This window comes from Camelina sativa, chromosome 15 (assembly GCF_000633955.1).
Source record: "Camelina sativa cultivar DH55 chromosome 15, Cs, whole genome shotgun sequence".
Taxonomy (NCBI): Eukaryota; Viridiplantae; Streptophyta; class Magnoliopsida; order Brassicales; family Brassicaceae; genus Camelina; species Camelina sativa.
Window position 1 is genome coordinate 8448083 of NC_025699.1, and position 17022 is coordinate 8465104.

At 38.5% G+C, this 17022-nt stretch overlaps 4 protein-coding genes and 1 pseudogene across 4 annotated transcripts; 1 reads left to right on the forward strand and 4 right to left on the reverse strand.

The window, feature by feature from the left end:
• Positions 114–2213, forward strand: LOC104746044 (B3 domain-containing protein At3g17010-like). Its single transcript, XM_010467429.1, has 4 exons — positions 114–350; positions 998–1289; positions 1392–1720; positions 1811–2213. The coding sequence occupies exons 1-4, from the start codon at positions 252–254 to the stop codon at positions 2075–2077; spliced, it is 987 nt and encodes a 328-aa protein (XP_010465731.1). The 5' UTR covers positions 114–251; the 3' UTR covers positions 2078–2213.
• On the reverse strand, positions 2458–4032 carry LOC104746045 (universal stress protein PHOS32). Its single transcript, XM_010467430.2, has 3 exons — positions 3752–4032; positions 3252–3361; positions 2458–2822 (listed from the first exon to the last, which is right to left on the reverse strand). Exons 1-3 carry the CDS (start codon positions 3933–3935, stop codon positions 2625–2627), a joined length of 492 nt encoding a protein of 163 aa, XP_010465732.1. The 5' UTR covers positions 3936–4032; the 3' UTR covers positions 2458–2624.
• LOC104746046 lies at positions 4316–8785 on the reverse strand (annotated as a pseudogene).
• LOC104746047 (protein high chlorophyll fluorescent 107) lies at positions 8941–12245 on the reverse strand. Its single transcript, XM_010467432.2, has 8 exons — positions 11482–12245; positions 11215–11358; positions 10817–11122; positions 10490–10549; positions 10113–10358; positions 9777–9887; positions 9452–9628; positions 8941–9368 (listed from the first exon to the last, which is right to left on the reverse strand). The coding sequence occupies exons 1-8, from the start codon at positions 12067–12069 to the stop codon at positions 9042–9044; spliced, it is 1959 nt and encodes a 652-aa protein (XP_010465734.1). The 5' UTR covers positions 12070–12245; the 3' UTR covers positions 8941–9041.
• Positions 12583–14378, reverse strand: LOC104746048 (probable pectinesterase 67). The gene is made up of 5 exons (XM_010467433.2): positions 14083–14378; positions 13760–13922; positions 13465–13671; positions 13140–13387; positions 12583–13053 (listed from the first exon to the last, which is right to left on the reverse strand). The coding sequence occupies exons 1-5, from the start codon at positions 14331–14333 to the stop codon at positions 12888–12890; spliced, it is 1035 nt and encodes a 344-aa protein (XP_010465735.1). The 5' UTR covers positions 14334–14378; the 3' UTR covers positions 12583–12887.

Sequence of the window (17022 nt, forward strand, 5' to 3'; positions counted from 1 at the left end):
ATAACAGAAATAATCACTTGGGGGTAATACATGAATGCTTTTTTCATCATCAACACCTTTGTTTTGTAGTAAATGAAAACAAGGCAAACTATACATATATTACTGACTTTGACCATTCCTAATATCTAAGTGAGTGAGAGAAAGAGAGAGAGATAGAAAGAAGTTAGAAAGTGAAGAGGTTTTGAGAGAGAGAGAAAGAAGTCGAAAGTGAGGAGGTTTTGAGCGAGATAGAAGGAGAAGAGATAAGAGAGATGGGTTGGAACACTGGTTTTGATCTGATTAAACAAGAAAGGAAGAACTTGGGTTTCTTCAAGATCTTTCAGAGTGCAGATTTGTCATCTGAGTACATGGTAACTTTGTTCTCAACCTCATATCATGCTTTTAACGTTGTTCTTGATAGCTTTCTTTTTTCTGAAGGGTGGAATGTTTTTGTTCGTTGTGTTTAATGGGGTTTCCACGGTTTTAGTCTTTTGGTTTTCTCTTTTCTTTAAAAGGTTTTAAGTCTGTTTATCCTCTGGATCTCTGGATCTCTGGATCTTTACACTTACTGAGTTTGAAACGTTGAATCTGTTGGTTCTTTGGTGTTTAATGTTTAAATCTTCATGTTCTGTGTTTGTAAAGTTAAATCTTGTTTTAGGTTGGTAGAATCTTTGGGCTCTCTTTGTTTAAAACGTTGAATCTGTTGGTTTTCTGCTTGTTTAATGGTTCTTAACGTTAAATCTTTACTGCTTGAAAAGTTGAATCTTGTTATCTTTTTGGATATTTTCACTAGCTTTTCACGTTAAGTAAGTTTCTCTTGTTCACCTCTTCACTCAAAAACATAAACCTTGTTGCTTCTCTGTCTGTATGCTCAGATCTATCTTCTTTGCTTTTCTCTATGCAAAGATTGTTTTATGATAAGACTGAAAGAGTGAAACTTTGGCCTCTTAAATTGTTTATGTAATTTGACAAAAGGATTGAACTGTTAGTAACATTCTTCGTTGTATGGTCAAAACAGAGAGCGTTTCCATACAACTTCATGAGCAAAATCTCTAAGAAAGACTTCTCTTACAAGATGGTGATAAGAGCGCAGTGGGGAAAGTCTTGGAATGTAGTAGTCTCCAAGAACACGAGATACTACTACATCGAGAAGCGTGGATGGGATCAGTTTGTGAGTGACAACTCTTTGGGAAGAAACGAGTTTATTACTTTCATTCACAAAGGGAAGATGATCTTTAATGTCTACATCTACGAGCAGAACTGCATGGAGATCCTCATACCTCGAAATCTCCTGTCAATGGACTCTTCTAGTAAGCTTTTGTGCTTTGTAAATCACTGCTTTATGAAACAGAGAAGTTCAAGAAGAAGAAGAAGAAGAAGACTAAATCTTTTTGCTTTGTTGATGAAAACAGGTGGAGAAGGACAACGCAGCTACAAAGATGTGAAGAAGGAAAATGAGGAAATGGATGAATCTCCTGGACGAGTTGAGATCAAGATAAGTAAGAAGAAAACTGAAGAGACCAAAACATCCAAGAAGAAGATGTTGAATAAGAAAGTGAAGAATGGTACGGAAAGAGGTGAGTCTTCGAGAGGAGTTGAGCTTAAAGCTATGAAGAAGAAAGGTGAGGCTTCCATATCATCAAAGACTAAGAAGAAGAGAAAGAGCAAGAGCAACAAAAAGGTCATTGATGGTGTTCCAGAATTCGAAATCACCATTAAGAAATCATACCTCAAGTTCCTGGTAAGATTTTAAAAACAAAAGACTTGAATGAACAATACTATACCACACAGTTTTATGTATTGATATGTGAATCTCTGATTTTTATTTCAGGCAATCCCAAAACAGTTTGTGGATGATCATCTCCCACAGAAGTCTAAGATGTTCACGATTCGTCACCCAAATGGGAAGTCATGGAAGGTGCTTTGTTTGGTGAGGGAGGTTCGGACAATCTTCTCAGGTGGATACTCGAAACTGGCTAGGGAGTTCCCTATATCGGTTGGTGACAAATGCAACTTCAAGCTCATCGACACCTTCGAGTTTGTGCTAGATATCCCCAAGAAGACTAGAGAGGAGACCACTCACTGCATGATCATTTGAGGAATGAATGTTTTTTAAGTGTCTTTTGCTTTCTTATCTATGGAGACTGTTAGATCACTTTTATGTATTTATGACGGTTAAGCTTATTCTGTTCTGCTTTGTGTGTTTGTTGTTTCCTTGAGAGTACTCTTTAGCTTATAATTTATGTTGAACTACGATGTGATGAATTCTTAGGATTATTATGCAAATCTATATCAATCTTTATGCTTCAATCGTTTCCTTCAGCAGAGACAAGTGAAGGCATGCTTTGTCTTTAACAAATTTAACAAAGTGTGTTGTTGTAATTTGTAAACTAAGGTTGTCACTGGTCAAGTGTGATTCGTTTCTCTTACAAAAACAGAAATCATTAATTCATTATAATGAGAAAAACACATTTGACATGATTGAATCTGGTTCAAAACTCAAAAGAGTCTGTATTTATTAGAAGATGAAATGTTTTTTACCCATACAGATGAACAATACACCAGTCACACAACAGTTAACAATACAAATTCCGACCATGAACACAAATATACGGTGGTTATTTAGAAGAGTTCTCCGACCAAACTCAGATGTGACCCTTCACAACGGTCACAGGGCATGCAACATTGTTCACCACATGGTTGCTCACGCTTCCCATGATCATCCTCTTAAGGCCACCAAGGCCTCGGTTACCCATGACAAGACTTGAGAGGGGAATCTGTTCAGCTGCTGCACAAATCTTCTCACGAGGATCTCCCCAGTATATCTTCATCACTACTGTAATCTGTCCATGTTTCATAAAAGTTGGATCTTAGTTTAACAGGAAACTAACACTTGTTGTAAAGACATTCATATGGATTGGAATGCAGTTTTTCCAAATTTTACAAGGCAACAAAAAGCTTTCAAAGAACTTTTGAACAATACTATGATAGGTGTAACATATTATATGCCAGCACAGTTGCAGGTTATTCAATACGGTATAGACCTAACCACTCCTCAAATCATACGTATAAGAAGAGTAATAGAAGTCAGATTGATTAGTACAGAACATCAAGGATATAAACTGTTTCTTCCAAGTTATCGTTACTCTTTAAGTTCAGGTCTTGTTATGTCAACATTAGCAAACAAACTACAAGTTTGAAAGGATAAAAGAGTTTCAAGCTGCAGATAGGGTTCATGGACTGTTCTTTTGAAAGAAGAAGAAGGAGCTTACAGATTTCTCCCTAGAGGCAGTGTTGAGAATGTCAAGGGTTTGAGCATCTGGCTTCACAGCATACTTCTTCATCACAGCAGCATCAGAGAATTCACTCAGCGGAATATAAGCTGAAAAAGTTACAAACACAAATACCAGAGTCAAAACAACAACAAGATTGAATACAGAGATGTGAAGAAAGGGTTCATACAACATGAATTCACGATCAACTTCTAATGAAACAGAGTCTTTTCCAAATTTAAACATGCAAAATCACACATAAACCAATTGTAAATCAAATGATGCATGGAGTAAAGCTCAGGTCAGGTTCTGTCAACACAAATTAACAAACAAGATCATCAGAAAAGGATCTAAACAAGTGTCATATCGTATACCTTAAAACCAAAAAAAAAAAAAAAAAATCATAAGTTAATCATCATCGATCACGATTTCTATCATGTCCAGGAAGCAACACTAAAAGGGGGAAAAAGGAAATTGAGAGAGATTGAGAAGGTACGTACGTGATCCAACGGTCTCCCAGAGCTGCATCTCGCCTTCCTCGTAATGCATATCGTGAGCTATGGTGATGAGGATGAGATGATCGCCATCACGAACCACGTTATCGATCGCCCAGCTCAAAGCCTTCTTGCTACAATCCGAGAAATCCACTGCTACTCCGATCCTCCGTCCACCACTCTCCGCCATAGTCTCTCTCTCTCTCTCTGTATACCTTTTTCTGTGAAAGCTGATTTGATTCTCTCTCTCTCACTCGAAGACAAAAATGAGTTATGAAGAGGAAGAAGATGGAACTACACTAAAGTAATATTGAAAAATCAACGATTTAATAATTATAATTATTCGCTGTAATGCTGTCCAACGATCTGGATACATCCTGACCGTTGGTTGGAGTCCACGACCGATCGCGGCCATAGGATTAAAACAGCTCACATAAACAGTGGGTGAATAGAAAAATATCTTCACGGAAGCAAAAAACTGTAACGGACAAAACAATGGTGGAGTCTGGGCCCACCATCTTTTCAAAACAACGGTCCAAAGCAAACCAAAAGTAAACTAACAACACTCAATCTAAGTCACCTTCTTAACTTAAAACAAATCTCTCCCACTCGTTTAAACACGGTCTTGTTTTAACAACTAATCATGATAATAATTTTTTTTTTTTTTTTTAAATAGATGTTACAAAAATAGGTAGAGCTTTTAAATCTTGAGAGCGCGCGTGATTTCCCAGCAAATCGCGTCCGTGTCATGAGACAACCGAAGGCCGGAGACCGAGTTCCGATTACCGCTGCTTGCTAATGTCACTAGGAACCACTCATTCTCCAATGACGGATACATTAGCTGATAATCCTGAGACAAGTTTTACATTGCTTTTATCTTACCGCCATAGATTAACAATTTTAAAATATACACAAACATAAGGAAAAGGAATTGTCTTGTTACCTCTGGGAGGTCATAGAATTCATCAGCAGATATCTGAAGTATAGCTGATGCTGATTGACCCGTACACCATGCGTATAGTTTGGTTTCCTCGTCTGCAAGTGTTATCGTTATGTGGAATGTTCTCACTACTTCCGATCCTGCGTTACTGTTGCAGCTTACTCCGCAGAAGCTACATCGCAGATTCCCTCCATGCGATGATGCTGATGATTCTTCATCTATGAAATGCCCACAAACGCTATGCCATAATCTGGTGTTGATGTTATGGCATTGGTCCATCTCTTTCAGCTTAACCCGACAAATCTGTCCCCCCAAAAAAAAAAACATATGAGTGACATGTTCAAAAGGAAACACATATAAGAGCTCTGTTGTGAACCATTTAGAAAGTGAGACGTACGTTTATTGCAGGTTTTCTCTGTTTTGAAATTTGGGAGAGCGTAGAGATTTTGCGAAGACAAGAAGAGGTCAGAAATGCAGGCAAGCAGCTAAGGTTGACGAATGCAGCTTTCTCGTCTTTCTCATGCCATAACAACTCAAGGCTGCTCAACCAAACAAGAATTCCTTTAATGTTTAAGCTAAATCAATAAAACCAATACATACTGAAACTTATTGACGAGTATTCCATTCAGGTTTGAGATAAATCAGTTTGTCAATAGTGATGGATAGCTCTCACTTTCAAAGCAAGAGAGACTCGTACCCATTCTCTTTTGTGACTTTGCAGGATAACCCAGACACGTACACGACATGACCAACCCCTAACCTTCCCAATGACCTGGAAACCATAAAAATAAACAGCTCATTAAACAGAATATTCGAGGCTCCAAATTGCTGTCCAGCTGAAATTTTGGAATTCACAGAACAGTTTGATACCAGTAACTAGTAAAATGGAGCTTTGCCCATATTGCACCAGTCGTGTCCTCAATTTTCAAAGAAAACACCACTCCTGTGGTATTTGGATCATAACATAATATATCTGTTACGACACCATAGNATATTGCACCAGTCGTGTCCTCAATTTTCAAAGAAAACACCACTCCTGTGGTATTTGGATCATAACATAAGATATCTGTTACGACACCATAGAGACTGATGCCAGTGGTTTTGTCGCGAATGTCCGTTATAATCGTCTGCAGAACTTCAACCAAGGAGAGTAATATTAGCAGATGCAGCTAAGCAATAGAATCAAAAATAATGGCCAGAGCAGGCTTTACGTATGATCTAAAAACATATAGTCTCTTCGACCATTGGTTCTTTCCTTATGTTACTAGGCCTAAGAAGCAGTGAATTCCTAACAGAGATCATACTGTGCACACAAGTAAAAGACAAGCAAAAATGTAAACGTTATGAATGAAGTTTGATGTTGGAACGAAAACCAGTAAATGACATGCAAAGAATAGGATTTGTAGCGATATGGACTTAGATTCAGTGTGAAGTTGTGAACCATGGAATTGTGGAATAACCTACCCTGTTACATGATTTCTAAACAGAATGTGCACAGAAAAATAAGCCACCAATTAGACACAGGATTGATTGATATATATCTAAAAAGATACTGCCACACTTTCAATATAAAACATTCCAATCACCGCATGGGATTTTGAAAACTTTACAAAAACCTATTACCATACACCCATGAAGTTAAGCCTCTAGATCTATAAACCATCTGTTGATAGCATGCTTGAATATAATGGTATCTCAACTTCTACTCACCTGAAAAGGATAGTTACTATAGTCTGTAGACCCCTCGGCATCACGAGGCAATGTCACCTGCGAAACTCCGCCTGAACCTGGCAGTTTAGATCCTTGACACTGATTTTGGGTAAATGCTACACAAACCTGAAGAAGAAGAAAAATACTCACTCATTGGTGACATAAAATTTCAACGTAAATATCTGACCCAGAAAAAGAGGAGTGACAAAAAAAAAAAGTTCACCCACCCGTTCCTCTTGTAAGGTTAACGGCACTAGATAAAGATGTGTTGCACTACCATATTCAAGGCAAAACTCATCCTTTCCGTCCACTGCACTCTCTTCGAGACTAGAAATATAAGGTCTCTCAAGCCCAAGCAAACTTCCCACACTGAAAACGAATCTGTAAGAAGGGGTTGGTAGAAAAAAATAAGGTAGAAGCAACCAGCCATGAGCTTACCTCAGAAGGTTTGCCAAAATGACCTGATCTCCCCACAAGACAAATTTTAACCTATCACCGTCACCATCTACAAGTTCAATTTGCCTTCTATGTGCAGTACTGAACTTGAGTTCAGATTCCAGAGGACCTATTGATTCAATCCTGCTCCCAAACCAAGAGAGGAAAATGCAATATTACTTTAGAATAAACAGCCAATAGAAGTTAAGTTCACTCAATCTCTTAAAACACATACTTTGTACACTGTACATCCTTTTTTAAGAGGTACTTTATGCGTCTTTTAACAATTTTACTGATATCAGTGATACTCGTTATTACTTCCAAAAGGTTTTCATCTGATAAATCTAATTACTGTAATAGTGTTTACAGTTTCTGGAAACTGTTTGCAACTAAGTACGTTACTTTTACAAAAATCAGTATTCAGTGATATCACACGCATATACTCTCTTACCTAGCATACAAAGAGTATGAAGTTCCATTGTTGAAAGCTTCAAGAGAAACAGATGAGAAAGAATCGGAACAAAATTGAGCTGCTATGAGGATTGCATCATCATCTTGGTCCTGCAGTATTTGAAAGTCAGGTAAAGACTAAACCATTCTTTTCTGTATAAAATTTCATACAGAAACTGTGATGTGTTAGCAGAAACCAAACCTCATCTAGCAAAATGACAAGATACTCTGTTGGAAGTAACCGTGGAGTGCCAAACCCTTCTCTCGCGGTACGAAGGTAGCACCCAGTGAGCAAAACCTCTCTGCCTTTCCCAAGAATCCCATTTGGTGTTTCCACCAACTCATAATACCTATACAAGAGGCATTAGATGCTTATAAGAATCTCTATACATGCATCAGAAACAAACAGTCAAACTCATCTCAATCCGATATGATGATAAATTATCTCTACCGAATAAGCATACCTGCGATGTAGATATAAATCAATGGTGTTGGAGCTCCAAAAATCCCCTAGTGTAAGCATGAATATGTTTGTACCTGAAATAGAATTTCTATTTAGATTGATAAACCACTTATTGGGGCAGAGGAAATGAAAATGCTGCCAGGATTTGATAGATACCAGGAAGAACATCGGCATTAATAATAACAGCTTCCAATACGCTGTTCATGGACAAAAAATTCTACTCATAAATAGAGTCTATAGTCACAGTGTTAGCTAGTCTTCTTCTTCTGTGACTCTTCTTCAACTGAACAATGAGTTCCGGCTTCTTCTTTGACATTCCTGGTTTGTTTTGCTCCTGCCATGCCTACAAAAGAAAACACTCGAGAATTAAACGGATAAACATCCAGAATCAACTACCGAATCACACTACATAACAAGGCTCAATAACACTACATCCAGAATCAAAAGTCAAAGCTATATCTCATATAGTCATATTACACTGTTCAATCTCATTGGCCAAGCTGCGAAACGATTTCTCAAAAAAAAAAAAAAAACAGACAAAAACGTTACAATGTTTACAATCACACAACCTTATCAAACCTAAGCTTCCCCCTACCACAAACCCCCAATCGAAAAGAATAAATCAAAATCGAAGTATGAGAGAGATTAGCAGCACCTGAGAGAGATCGGACAAGAGAATCGCGGCAGTGACACCGCTCGAATAAGCGGTACAGGTTTTCAGAATACGCGAGGCAACCCAGCCCCAACCCGGACCGCTAACCTCAGCCGTGGCTTTACTAGGATCCTTCTTGCTCTCACTTTCCTCATCGTCGTCTTCTTCCGATGAAATCACCGTTCTGGCGTAGTCGATGAACGCCAGAAATGGATCTACGACTTCTTCCTGGCCATCGATTTCAATGAACGATGCTCCGTTTGTATCCCCCATCGGAGCTCCGGTTCCAATTCAAAACCCTAGATTTGCCGTTACTGAAATTGCCCGGGTCTTCCAGGGATTCAGAACACCACTTGTTATACTTTCGCGGGGAAATTAATTTAAAACTAAAAAAAAAAATCAATTCGCCGGTAATTTCCGAAATCAGGTTAATCTTATATGTCATAAATTTAATTTTGTTTTTTTAACCAAAAAAGTCCTACTTTTAAACTCTTTACACATTTCACCACTATATTTTTATCTTTGATAGTTTTGAAACCGGAGAATGAGACAATTGCTATATTATCATTCTTCTCAAAATTACACATTCGATCCTTTATCTTTACACCGCCCCAATAAATGTCCCTCATATTTTCTCAAGCACCATTTATTCTCTCCCTCTAGTGAATCTCTCTAACCTCTTAGAATCAAGATTAACGTCCAGCTTCGAAGGATCCAAAGACAGCTTCTCGCGTAAAAACGCATCAAGGTTAAACCCACTCCCAGTTTCAGTGTCCTCGCGTCCCACAGAGCTCTCGGTTTGCTGATTAGATTGGCTATCTTTGGTTCCGCCCATGTTTCTAAGAGTAGTAGTTAACCTGGTGTTGTCATTGTTCTGACCAAAGTTCAAGAGCCTTTTAACGGTGTCTAAAGCCGGGTCGATGATATCTAAGAATCCTGTGACCCACGAGGCATCATCAACAACCTCTGTCCGCTGTTTTGCAATGAAGAACAAGTGAATATAAAGTCTAAAGGAAGATTCTGCTATAATTCAAGAATATGTGTACAAGAGCTTACTTGTTGGAAGTAGAGGTTACGGATTTCTTCAGCACGTTCTGAGTCTCCTTGATCCTCCTCAAGTTGTGCCCATGTCATCCATGTAACGTAACTTTGTGAGTTAATGTTCAGTGAAGATCTGAATAATCTTCTTGCTGCTGATAAGTTTCCTGCTCTCTGTTCAAGAACTCCCCAAGCCTGTAGAGACAACGAATTTGTTTCAGCATCCTCCAATAACATGCTAATGTTTTAGCAAACTTGCCATATTGCCTCGTTTTTTCAATGCTTACGTTCATTCGCTGAGAGGACACATAAAGTTACAAATGAAATATTTTATTAGTTATACCTGTAGACAACGAGAAGCACTTTCGGTATTTGCATCAATGGAGAGAGCTCTTTGGTAAAGTTCTCTAGCTGTTGTTGTGTTTCCTTCTTTCCATTCCATCCAACCCCAAGCCTAAACCGGAATACACTTTCACCAATCATTTCCCCTTCCATACACAATTATAAAGACTCTTGAATTCGCTAGCCAGATAGAACTGGGTAAAACCAATGTCTACTAAGTAAATGGTTTAAGTTTTATTTACAACTTAAAAACCAATAGAAGGAAAACCTATTGACCAAAACTATTTGAGCAGATCGATCATGTAAAGAGCAATCAAGCTGAATCTTGTACACTTACAATCCAAACAGGTTGATGTCTAGGATCGAGCTCTGATGCTCTTCTTAGTAAAGCCCGGGCAAGATTAGCAGATGAGTGTTTGTACTCCAGTAAGCCAAGAGACTGAAGGAGAACAGGGTCTCTAGGATTGAGCGCATGACCTATCTTCAGGAGCTTTCTTCCACGCTCAACATTACCTACTCCAGCTTCAAACACCCCCCACACGTGCCACGCAAATCTATTCTTGGGGCTTGCCTGGACAGCTCTCTATGGGAAAAAAGTGTGATTAGAGCCTGAAGCTTTCACATGTAGTAAGTCATTCCTGGATAAATATACAGCCTTTGCTGCTTTGACCTCATTGTGAATGGGATATATAAAAAAAACGATGTAGCAGTTACCTCAAAAAGCTTTCTAGCAGCTGGGTATCTTTCCTGCTGTATCTCCAATTGAGCCCATGCCTGTTCATAAGAATGAACATTAGTGAGAAAAGAGAAGCTCATTCATTGTTAACATCTAGATACAAGCAACCTTTTGAAACTAAATCATGTGACTGATAAGGAGAAGACAGGGGAGGCCAGAATTAGGTGTCATGAATATGGCACTAGCACAGTAGCATTCTCTTTTTACACAATTATCAAAGAGGATTAATCCTAGGGTGAAACTTATTCGAATGGCATTGTCCTATCAGCTCTTATCACAGTCATCTGATGATGCAAAACACTTACCAACCAACTGGCACAGCTCTTCGAATTGCATATAGTGGCCTGCTTGAACAGGTACCTTGCCTGTTCATACCGACCAGCTTTGGCTTCCAACAAGGCAAGTGTTTGGTAGATATACTCGTTTCGGCCACAAAACTTGAGGCCTTTGGCTAACAAATTCCTAGCTTTACTGATATTTCCTTGTTTTATCTCTAGATTTGCCCATCCATGCCAAGCTGCTACATGCTTCTTGTCAGCCACCGTAGCTGCATCAAACAATTCTCTCGCTCTTCTTACATTTCCCAACTTTTTTTCCAGGACAGCCCAACACTGTTCCAAAAGAAAAAGGTATATGATATGCATGAGAAACAGAAAGCTGCCTTCAAGTCTTATAAGCAAACTGCTTTAAAACCATGTAGCACCTGCCAAATGTATGCATTCTCTCCTTGTGTAGATTGACACCCTTTCTCATACACGATCCGAGCTTCCGCTAACTTGGATTGTTTGCTCAGTATCTTCCCTAACGCCACGTATGGTCTCCCATCCTCCGGCCAGTAAGCTATGCACTTAAAACCCAACAACACAGGATTAGTTTTAGTAGACGTCTTACTCCTTACATTAAACCTCTCTAAACTATACAAAGAGTCACTAAACTCGAGAACCAGAATTGAATGATAAAGCGATGTTACCTTCTCCAGTATCTTCTCAGCGTCTCTGTATCTGAAATTCCTAGCCAGAACCTTTGCTCTGTACAGAGATAAGTCCAAATTCACCGCAAGTGGCTTCTCTTGAGCCCTAGCAGCAGCCGCGGCTGAAGATGAAGACGACGACTCCGATCTCTCCGGCTCAAACATGGGCATCTTCTTCGCTATATTACTCAGACCAGCATCGATCCTCGCTGGATACTTTTTTCCCTCTTCGTCACTAGATTCCTTATCGGAATTCTCCAACAACGGCCGTCGAACTACCAACACTCCCTCCGTGTTAGATTCATCTCCCTCTCCCTCGCCGTTCGCAAATTCCTTTTGTTGCGATGATGATACACCTGAAGAAGACCTGTCGACGACTGCACACAGAGACGTGTTCTTAGATGAGTACGGAGGATGCGTGAGAAACGATTGACCGGAGATTCCATGGGTTCCGATATGGATCTTTGCCGGTAATTTACAGAGATTCTCGGGAATTTGAGAAGGAGCGAGAAACAAGAGAGAGAACGAAGAAGTATTCGCTTGAGAAGGTGATGAGGACGATGAAGTCGGGACGAAGAAGAAGTGCATTGTTTTAAAAAAGCTTTTAACCGATAAAACCGTTTGCGCGAGCTTTCATGGAGGAGAGACTCAGACGGAGAAGGAAGCTAAGGCGGGCTCGGGGAAGAAGAAGATGATTCTTTAAATGACGAAGCTACCCCTAAAGTAACATAAGCTTTCGTGTATCTTGCATTGTTACATTAAGGGTGATTCGGGCATTGTTTGGAAGATACTACTGTGCAATATCCGGCCACGTTTACTAAAGTTTTGGATGGCTTTAGCTGAACTGGATTTCAGTGACACGTGGTCACATATTATTGGGTTGAAGCTGTGAGGGAGATTCTTAGCCAGAGAGAACCTATACACTCTGGTGCGGTCAAGTACATGATTAAGTTCGTAGTCATCCAATCATATCTCGTCTTAGATAAGACCAAAACAAAGAGGTCATGACATGGTCTGCTCTGCTCACTAATGAAAAAAAAGTTAAAATCATTTTCTAATATTCAGTTTCTTTTGAAAAAAGTTAATCTACAACCATTAAAATATTTCAATTTGGAATTATTTGTTTTAATTTTAGGTTACATAAATTATTAAAATGGAAACTATCTTATATATTAATGTGTGCAAATAACACAAGAGTTTCCGATAACTCTACAACATTTTAGAGTAGAACAGAAAAAGAAAAGAAAAAAAAAACAAAAAAAGAGAGAAAACTGTCTCGTATAAAATACCGTCGAAGAAATTAAAGATGAAGTCTTCTTTCTTCATATATGTTTGTTTTGTTTTTGTTTTCCAAGCCACACCAAAATGCGATACGCCAGAAGCCAAATGGGACAGCATAATGAACTCTAAGACTTGTGCTGAAGCCAAACAGGGAGCCAAGAAGTTCCATCAATAAAATCAATGGACAAGAAAGACTCAACTTCTTGTTTTGTAAGCTCTTTGGCCCAATCAGATCTTTGTTGACTCTCAGCTCCTGGTCCATGACACTTATACTCTCCATGGTATAGATTCCTGATAAATCTCAAGAATATTAATACATTAACTAAATATTGTACTCGTCGAAATTAGGTAAAAAGTTAATTAATCGAAAGACTAACTCGGTAGAGCCGTCGTAACTCCAGTTGGTCCAACCATGAGGGACAACGGTCTTGGACAAGTAAGTTTTGGCAAAGATGACTCGAGAATAAGGTCCTTTAGCCCGGCCCAAGTAAACCTCATCAATTCCATACACTTTGCCTCTTATGAACACATAACCCGTATGTTCATCTGCGCTTTCCCTATGGTGAGCTGTGATTGACCCGTACGGTTTCACCCTCTTGTCCGATATCACAAATATCTCACAATTCTGTAACGATATCAGAAATTAATTTTCTATTAGATACGCTATGATTTAGATAATATGTATAGTGAGGAGAAACATACGTTGAAAATGGAAGTTGCACGACCAAAGATGAAGTCGATGGAGCCTTGGATGTAACACTGATGGTAGTAATGTCTACCTTTGTTATCAAACAAAGTGTTGTGCAAGCTGTAGAACGCACAATGGTAAAACGCTACTTTGTCAGCAGCCACAAACGCTGCAACCGATTGGTTCTCAGACGTGAATGCCATTCCGACGGGTGCATCATTCTATACATTCATAACATGCACGAATGTTATTATTTGACGTAATTGAAAAGAAAAACAAATTTCAAATATCTACAATTGTTATACGTACTCTGATGCTGATACCAAAAGCGACAAAGTGATTAGCTTCAACTTTGAAAGTGGCTGAAGCAACATTGTCGTTCGAACTTTGCGAAGATTCGATCACCGTTTTGCCTTTTCCATTACCCCTCATGAATATGAAGGGCTTGTTCTCCGGAATGTGCACTCTCTCCCTTTTTCCCAAAAAAAAAATACGAAATCAGAAATGTTCTATTAGTTAGTATATATTGGATTTCTCTGACTTGGTCATATATATGCATATATAGCAAGTTTTTGGGCATATCAAAAACTTTTAAATGGTTAAACCTCTTAAAAGTAGATATATATACATACTTGTAGATTCCTTTACGGACATGGACGATAATCCAATTGGAGTTACCAACAGGGACATCATCAATAGCCTTTTGAACCGAAGTGTAGTCTCCTTTGCCTTCAATATCGACAATTATCGATCTGTTTGTTGCGATTTTTTCAGTTAGAAGTGGCGCATCGAATTTAGTCATTTGCATTGCTGATGCGTCCGAACCCCATACATACATTACAACTAGGGTTAGGACAAGGATCATTGCTATTCGATGATCCATATTTTCTTTTTTCTTTTTTGTCGTTTTTCTTGGGGTTTCTAATTTTCTTTTTAGAATGGAGATGTGAGAAAGATATTATATGGGTGAAAGAAGAGGTTTAATTTAAGAAAACAAGTTTTTAAATTTAGGTTTGTTCGTTGTGTTTGTTTAGTTTTGGGAGGTAAGGGATTTTGGAGGAAGAAATTGGTTTTTACTTAGAATGTTTTGTTTTTATTTTTAGACATTTATTATTGATTAATGGACGATAAATACTTTGAAGTATATTTCTATCTTTGGTATTTAGAATGAAGGAAGATTGTGATTGTTGTGTGTAATGATGATACACTGTATAAACCGCTCATTCATTAACGTAATCAAAAGAAGTACCTCACTCAGGACTCAGGAGCCATTAAAATCTCAAGAGAAACGGTCCTCATTGCTTATACCCTACAAAACATCCAACTGAATTTATATTTGGCATTACAAGATACTAGGAAAGCGACCGTGCGTTGTCGCACGGGGAGGTGAAATCCTAAATTGAAATTTAACACTTGTAATTCATTTTAAATTCTTTCTTTTCTCAATCAATTTGATCATTTTCACTTCTTACTATTGCTTTCTGCTGATTAAAAAGCCAAAGGTTCATTTCAATGTTATTATATTTTATGTTGTCACACACAAAAGTGAGCCTTTTTTAGAGTTTGATTTACTATGAACATTACTTTTAACCATATATAAAATTTTACTTATGTTTGTCTCCGACCATATGGTGCTATATATTGGTATCCTTTCTTAATTCGCTATTAGAAATTGTCTTTGTTGTTGATCATTATCAATCAAAATACATATGAGGCTGCTTCTCTCTTGGTTTATTTACTATATCGAGAAAATACTAAATGCCACTTGTCGAAGGAAGGTCGAAGATTGAGATCAGAGTAGATGGCTGGATTGAGTTTCGTTTCCCCTTCACTCTGATACGCGATTTCTCTTTCCATAGATTACTGATTCACAAATCACAATCAATATTTCGATGTTGTAAGCAAGTGGAGTTTGTATACAAATGATTTACTATGAACATTACTTTTAACCATATATAAAATTTCACTTATGCTTGTGGATGTTTTTTTCTCTCACTTTTAGATATGTACAAAACCGAGTTTTATATGACGGACCAATCAAACCTAATTGGTTAGTATAGAGTAACTCACATTCTTCAGCTACAACTTTTAGAGATATATATTTGGCTATAATGCTTTCCACAGTTACATGCATATTGGTCTCACGTTTTCCCTCAAAAGACCCCCTTCTTTCCTCCCTTTTAATGGGTTAATCTTGATTGCCTTATTTCCTACTAACACATTTGATACATGGATTTGTAATATTTGCTTCAAATCACATATTCCTCTTTGGAAAAGAAAAAAAATCCAAGACGTAACAGACTAAGAATGCATATAGACAAAAACTTGTACACTCATCAGCTATTCAATCAAAGTAATTCAATTAAACTAAAAAAGTCAGAAAATTAATAAAATATAGAACATAGGATTTTATGTTGGTCTCTCCCAATCCATCCCATTCCACCGTGTCGACTGCTCTCCATCCAGGCTGCATCCCCCTCTATTTGATTTCCCACTTATGTCTATGAATCGGTACCATCATGTTCTTCAATAAACGACAGCGAAAACAAAGTCGATGTGGTGAAACAGGTGATAATAATATCTCACCTTTTGATGTTCTCTTCTTTAGGCTAAACACTAATTTTATAAATTTCTTGCATTTTCTTTTTTTTGGCAGATTCCATATCACTCTGTGACAACCCGTCCTGCGGACCCCACTAGCCCACCGCTAGCTGCCCCAACGGACCGTCTGTTGACCCTGCTAGCCCACTGCTAGCCGGCCCAACAGACTCCAAGCTGGCCCTGCAGGGCATCGATCATAACCCTTCACCGGGCAAATGGAACTATTCATCCAAATCCACAGTAGGTTATTGGTGCGCCAGGCGTTCCTCGAACCCTGGTCCCCACCCTTTAACAATCTTCCCACAAGACAAGCTGTCACCAATTGACCTTAGCCATATTCTCTCACCAGACGAGACCACGATCTCAGTTACAATCCCCGATGGTTCCAACTCGCGTCTGAGAAAACGTGTCTCACGAAATTAAAACAACCGGACCCGTTTTTTTTTTAAATAAGTACAATACATAATTAAGCATCTCATACTACTTAATTAAACCACCCAAACCACAATTCCTCATTAAACCGATAACAACCAATATGCACAGCGGAAACATACCAACATACAGAACCAACACATCATCAATGCAATAACATTCCTAAGCATTCTATCCATCAACCTAGCATAACTCTATCCAAGGTTCCAACATAAACAATATAACCAAGTCCAACAACACACAACCGAGACCCTAGATCATCCTCCTCCTCATCGCCACACTACACAATACCTACACCACAAACATAATGAGATGCGTGAGTATTACCAGAAATACCCAGTGAGACGATCCTCCCATCTACGAGCTATAAACACAAGCAAATCAAGAGTACAACCACAAATAAAACATAACAAACCAGACATTGAAGAGAACATCCAATAACACCTTCATCACACCTACACAACTTCACACAAAACAAGTTATACAACCCAATCGCTTAGATAAGCTCATGGTCACGCACTCACCTTATCAAACTGATT

Coding starts and splice junctions, on each gene's coding strand:
- LOC104746045 (XM_010467430.2), bottom strand. CDS start 3,935: ATGGCGGAGAGTGGTGGACGGAGGATCGGAGTAGCAGTGGATTTCTCG. Junction 3,362..3,751: donor CTGGGAGACCGTTGGATCAC/GTACGTACCTTC, acceptor TAACTTTTTCAG/CTTATATTCCGCTGAGTGAA. Junction 2,823..3,251: donor CTGCCTCTAGGGAGAAATCT/GTAAGCTCCTTC, acceptor AAACATGGACAG/ATTACAGTAGTGATGAAGAT.
- LOC104746047 (XM_010467432.2), bottom strand. CDS start 12,069: ATGCACTTCTTCTTCGTCCCGACTTCATCGTCCTCATCACCTTCTCAA. Junction 11,123..11,214: donor AGAATGCATACATTTGGCAG/GTGCTACATGGT, acceptor CTTTTGGAACAG/TGTTGGGCTGTCCTGGAAAA. Junction 10,359..10,489: donor CTGCTAGAAAGCTTTTTGAG/GTAACTGCTACA, acceptor TTTTTCCCATAG/AGAGCTGTCCAGGCAAGCCC.
- LOC104746048 (XM_010467433.2), bottom strand. CDS start 14,333: ATGGATCATCGAATAGCAATGATCCTTGTCCTAACCCTAGTTGTAATG. Junction 13,923..14,082: donor GTCCGTAAAGGAATCTACAA/GTATGTATATAT, acceptor TTTGGGAAAAAG/GGAGAGAGTGCACATTCCGG. Junction 13,388..13,464: donor GTGCAACTTCCATTTTCAAC/GTATGTTTCTCC, acceptor ATATCGTTACAG/AATTGTGAGATATTTGTGAT.
- LOC104746044 (XM_010467429.1), top strand. CDS start 252: ATGGGTTGGAACACTGGTTTTGATCTGATTAAACAAGAAAGGAAGAAC. Junction 351..997: donor ATTTGTCATCTGAGTACATG/GTAACTTTGTTC, acceptor TGGTCAAAACAG/AGAGCGTTTCCATACAACTT. Junction 1,721..1,810: donor AATCATACCTCAAGTTCCTG/GTAAGATTTTAA, acceptor TTTTTATTTCAG/GCAATCCCAAAACAGTTTGT.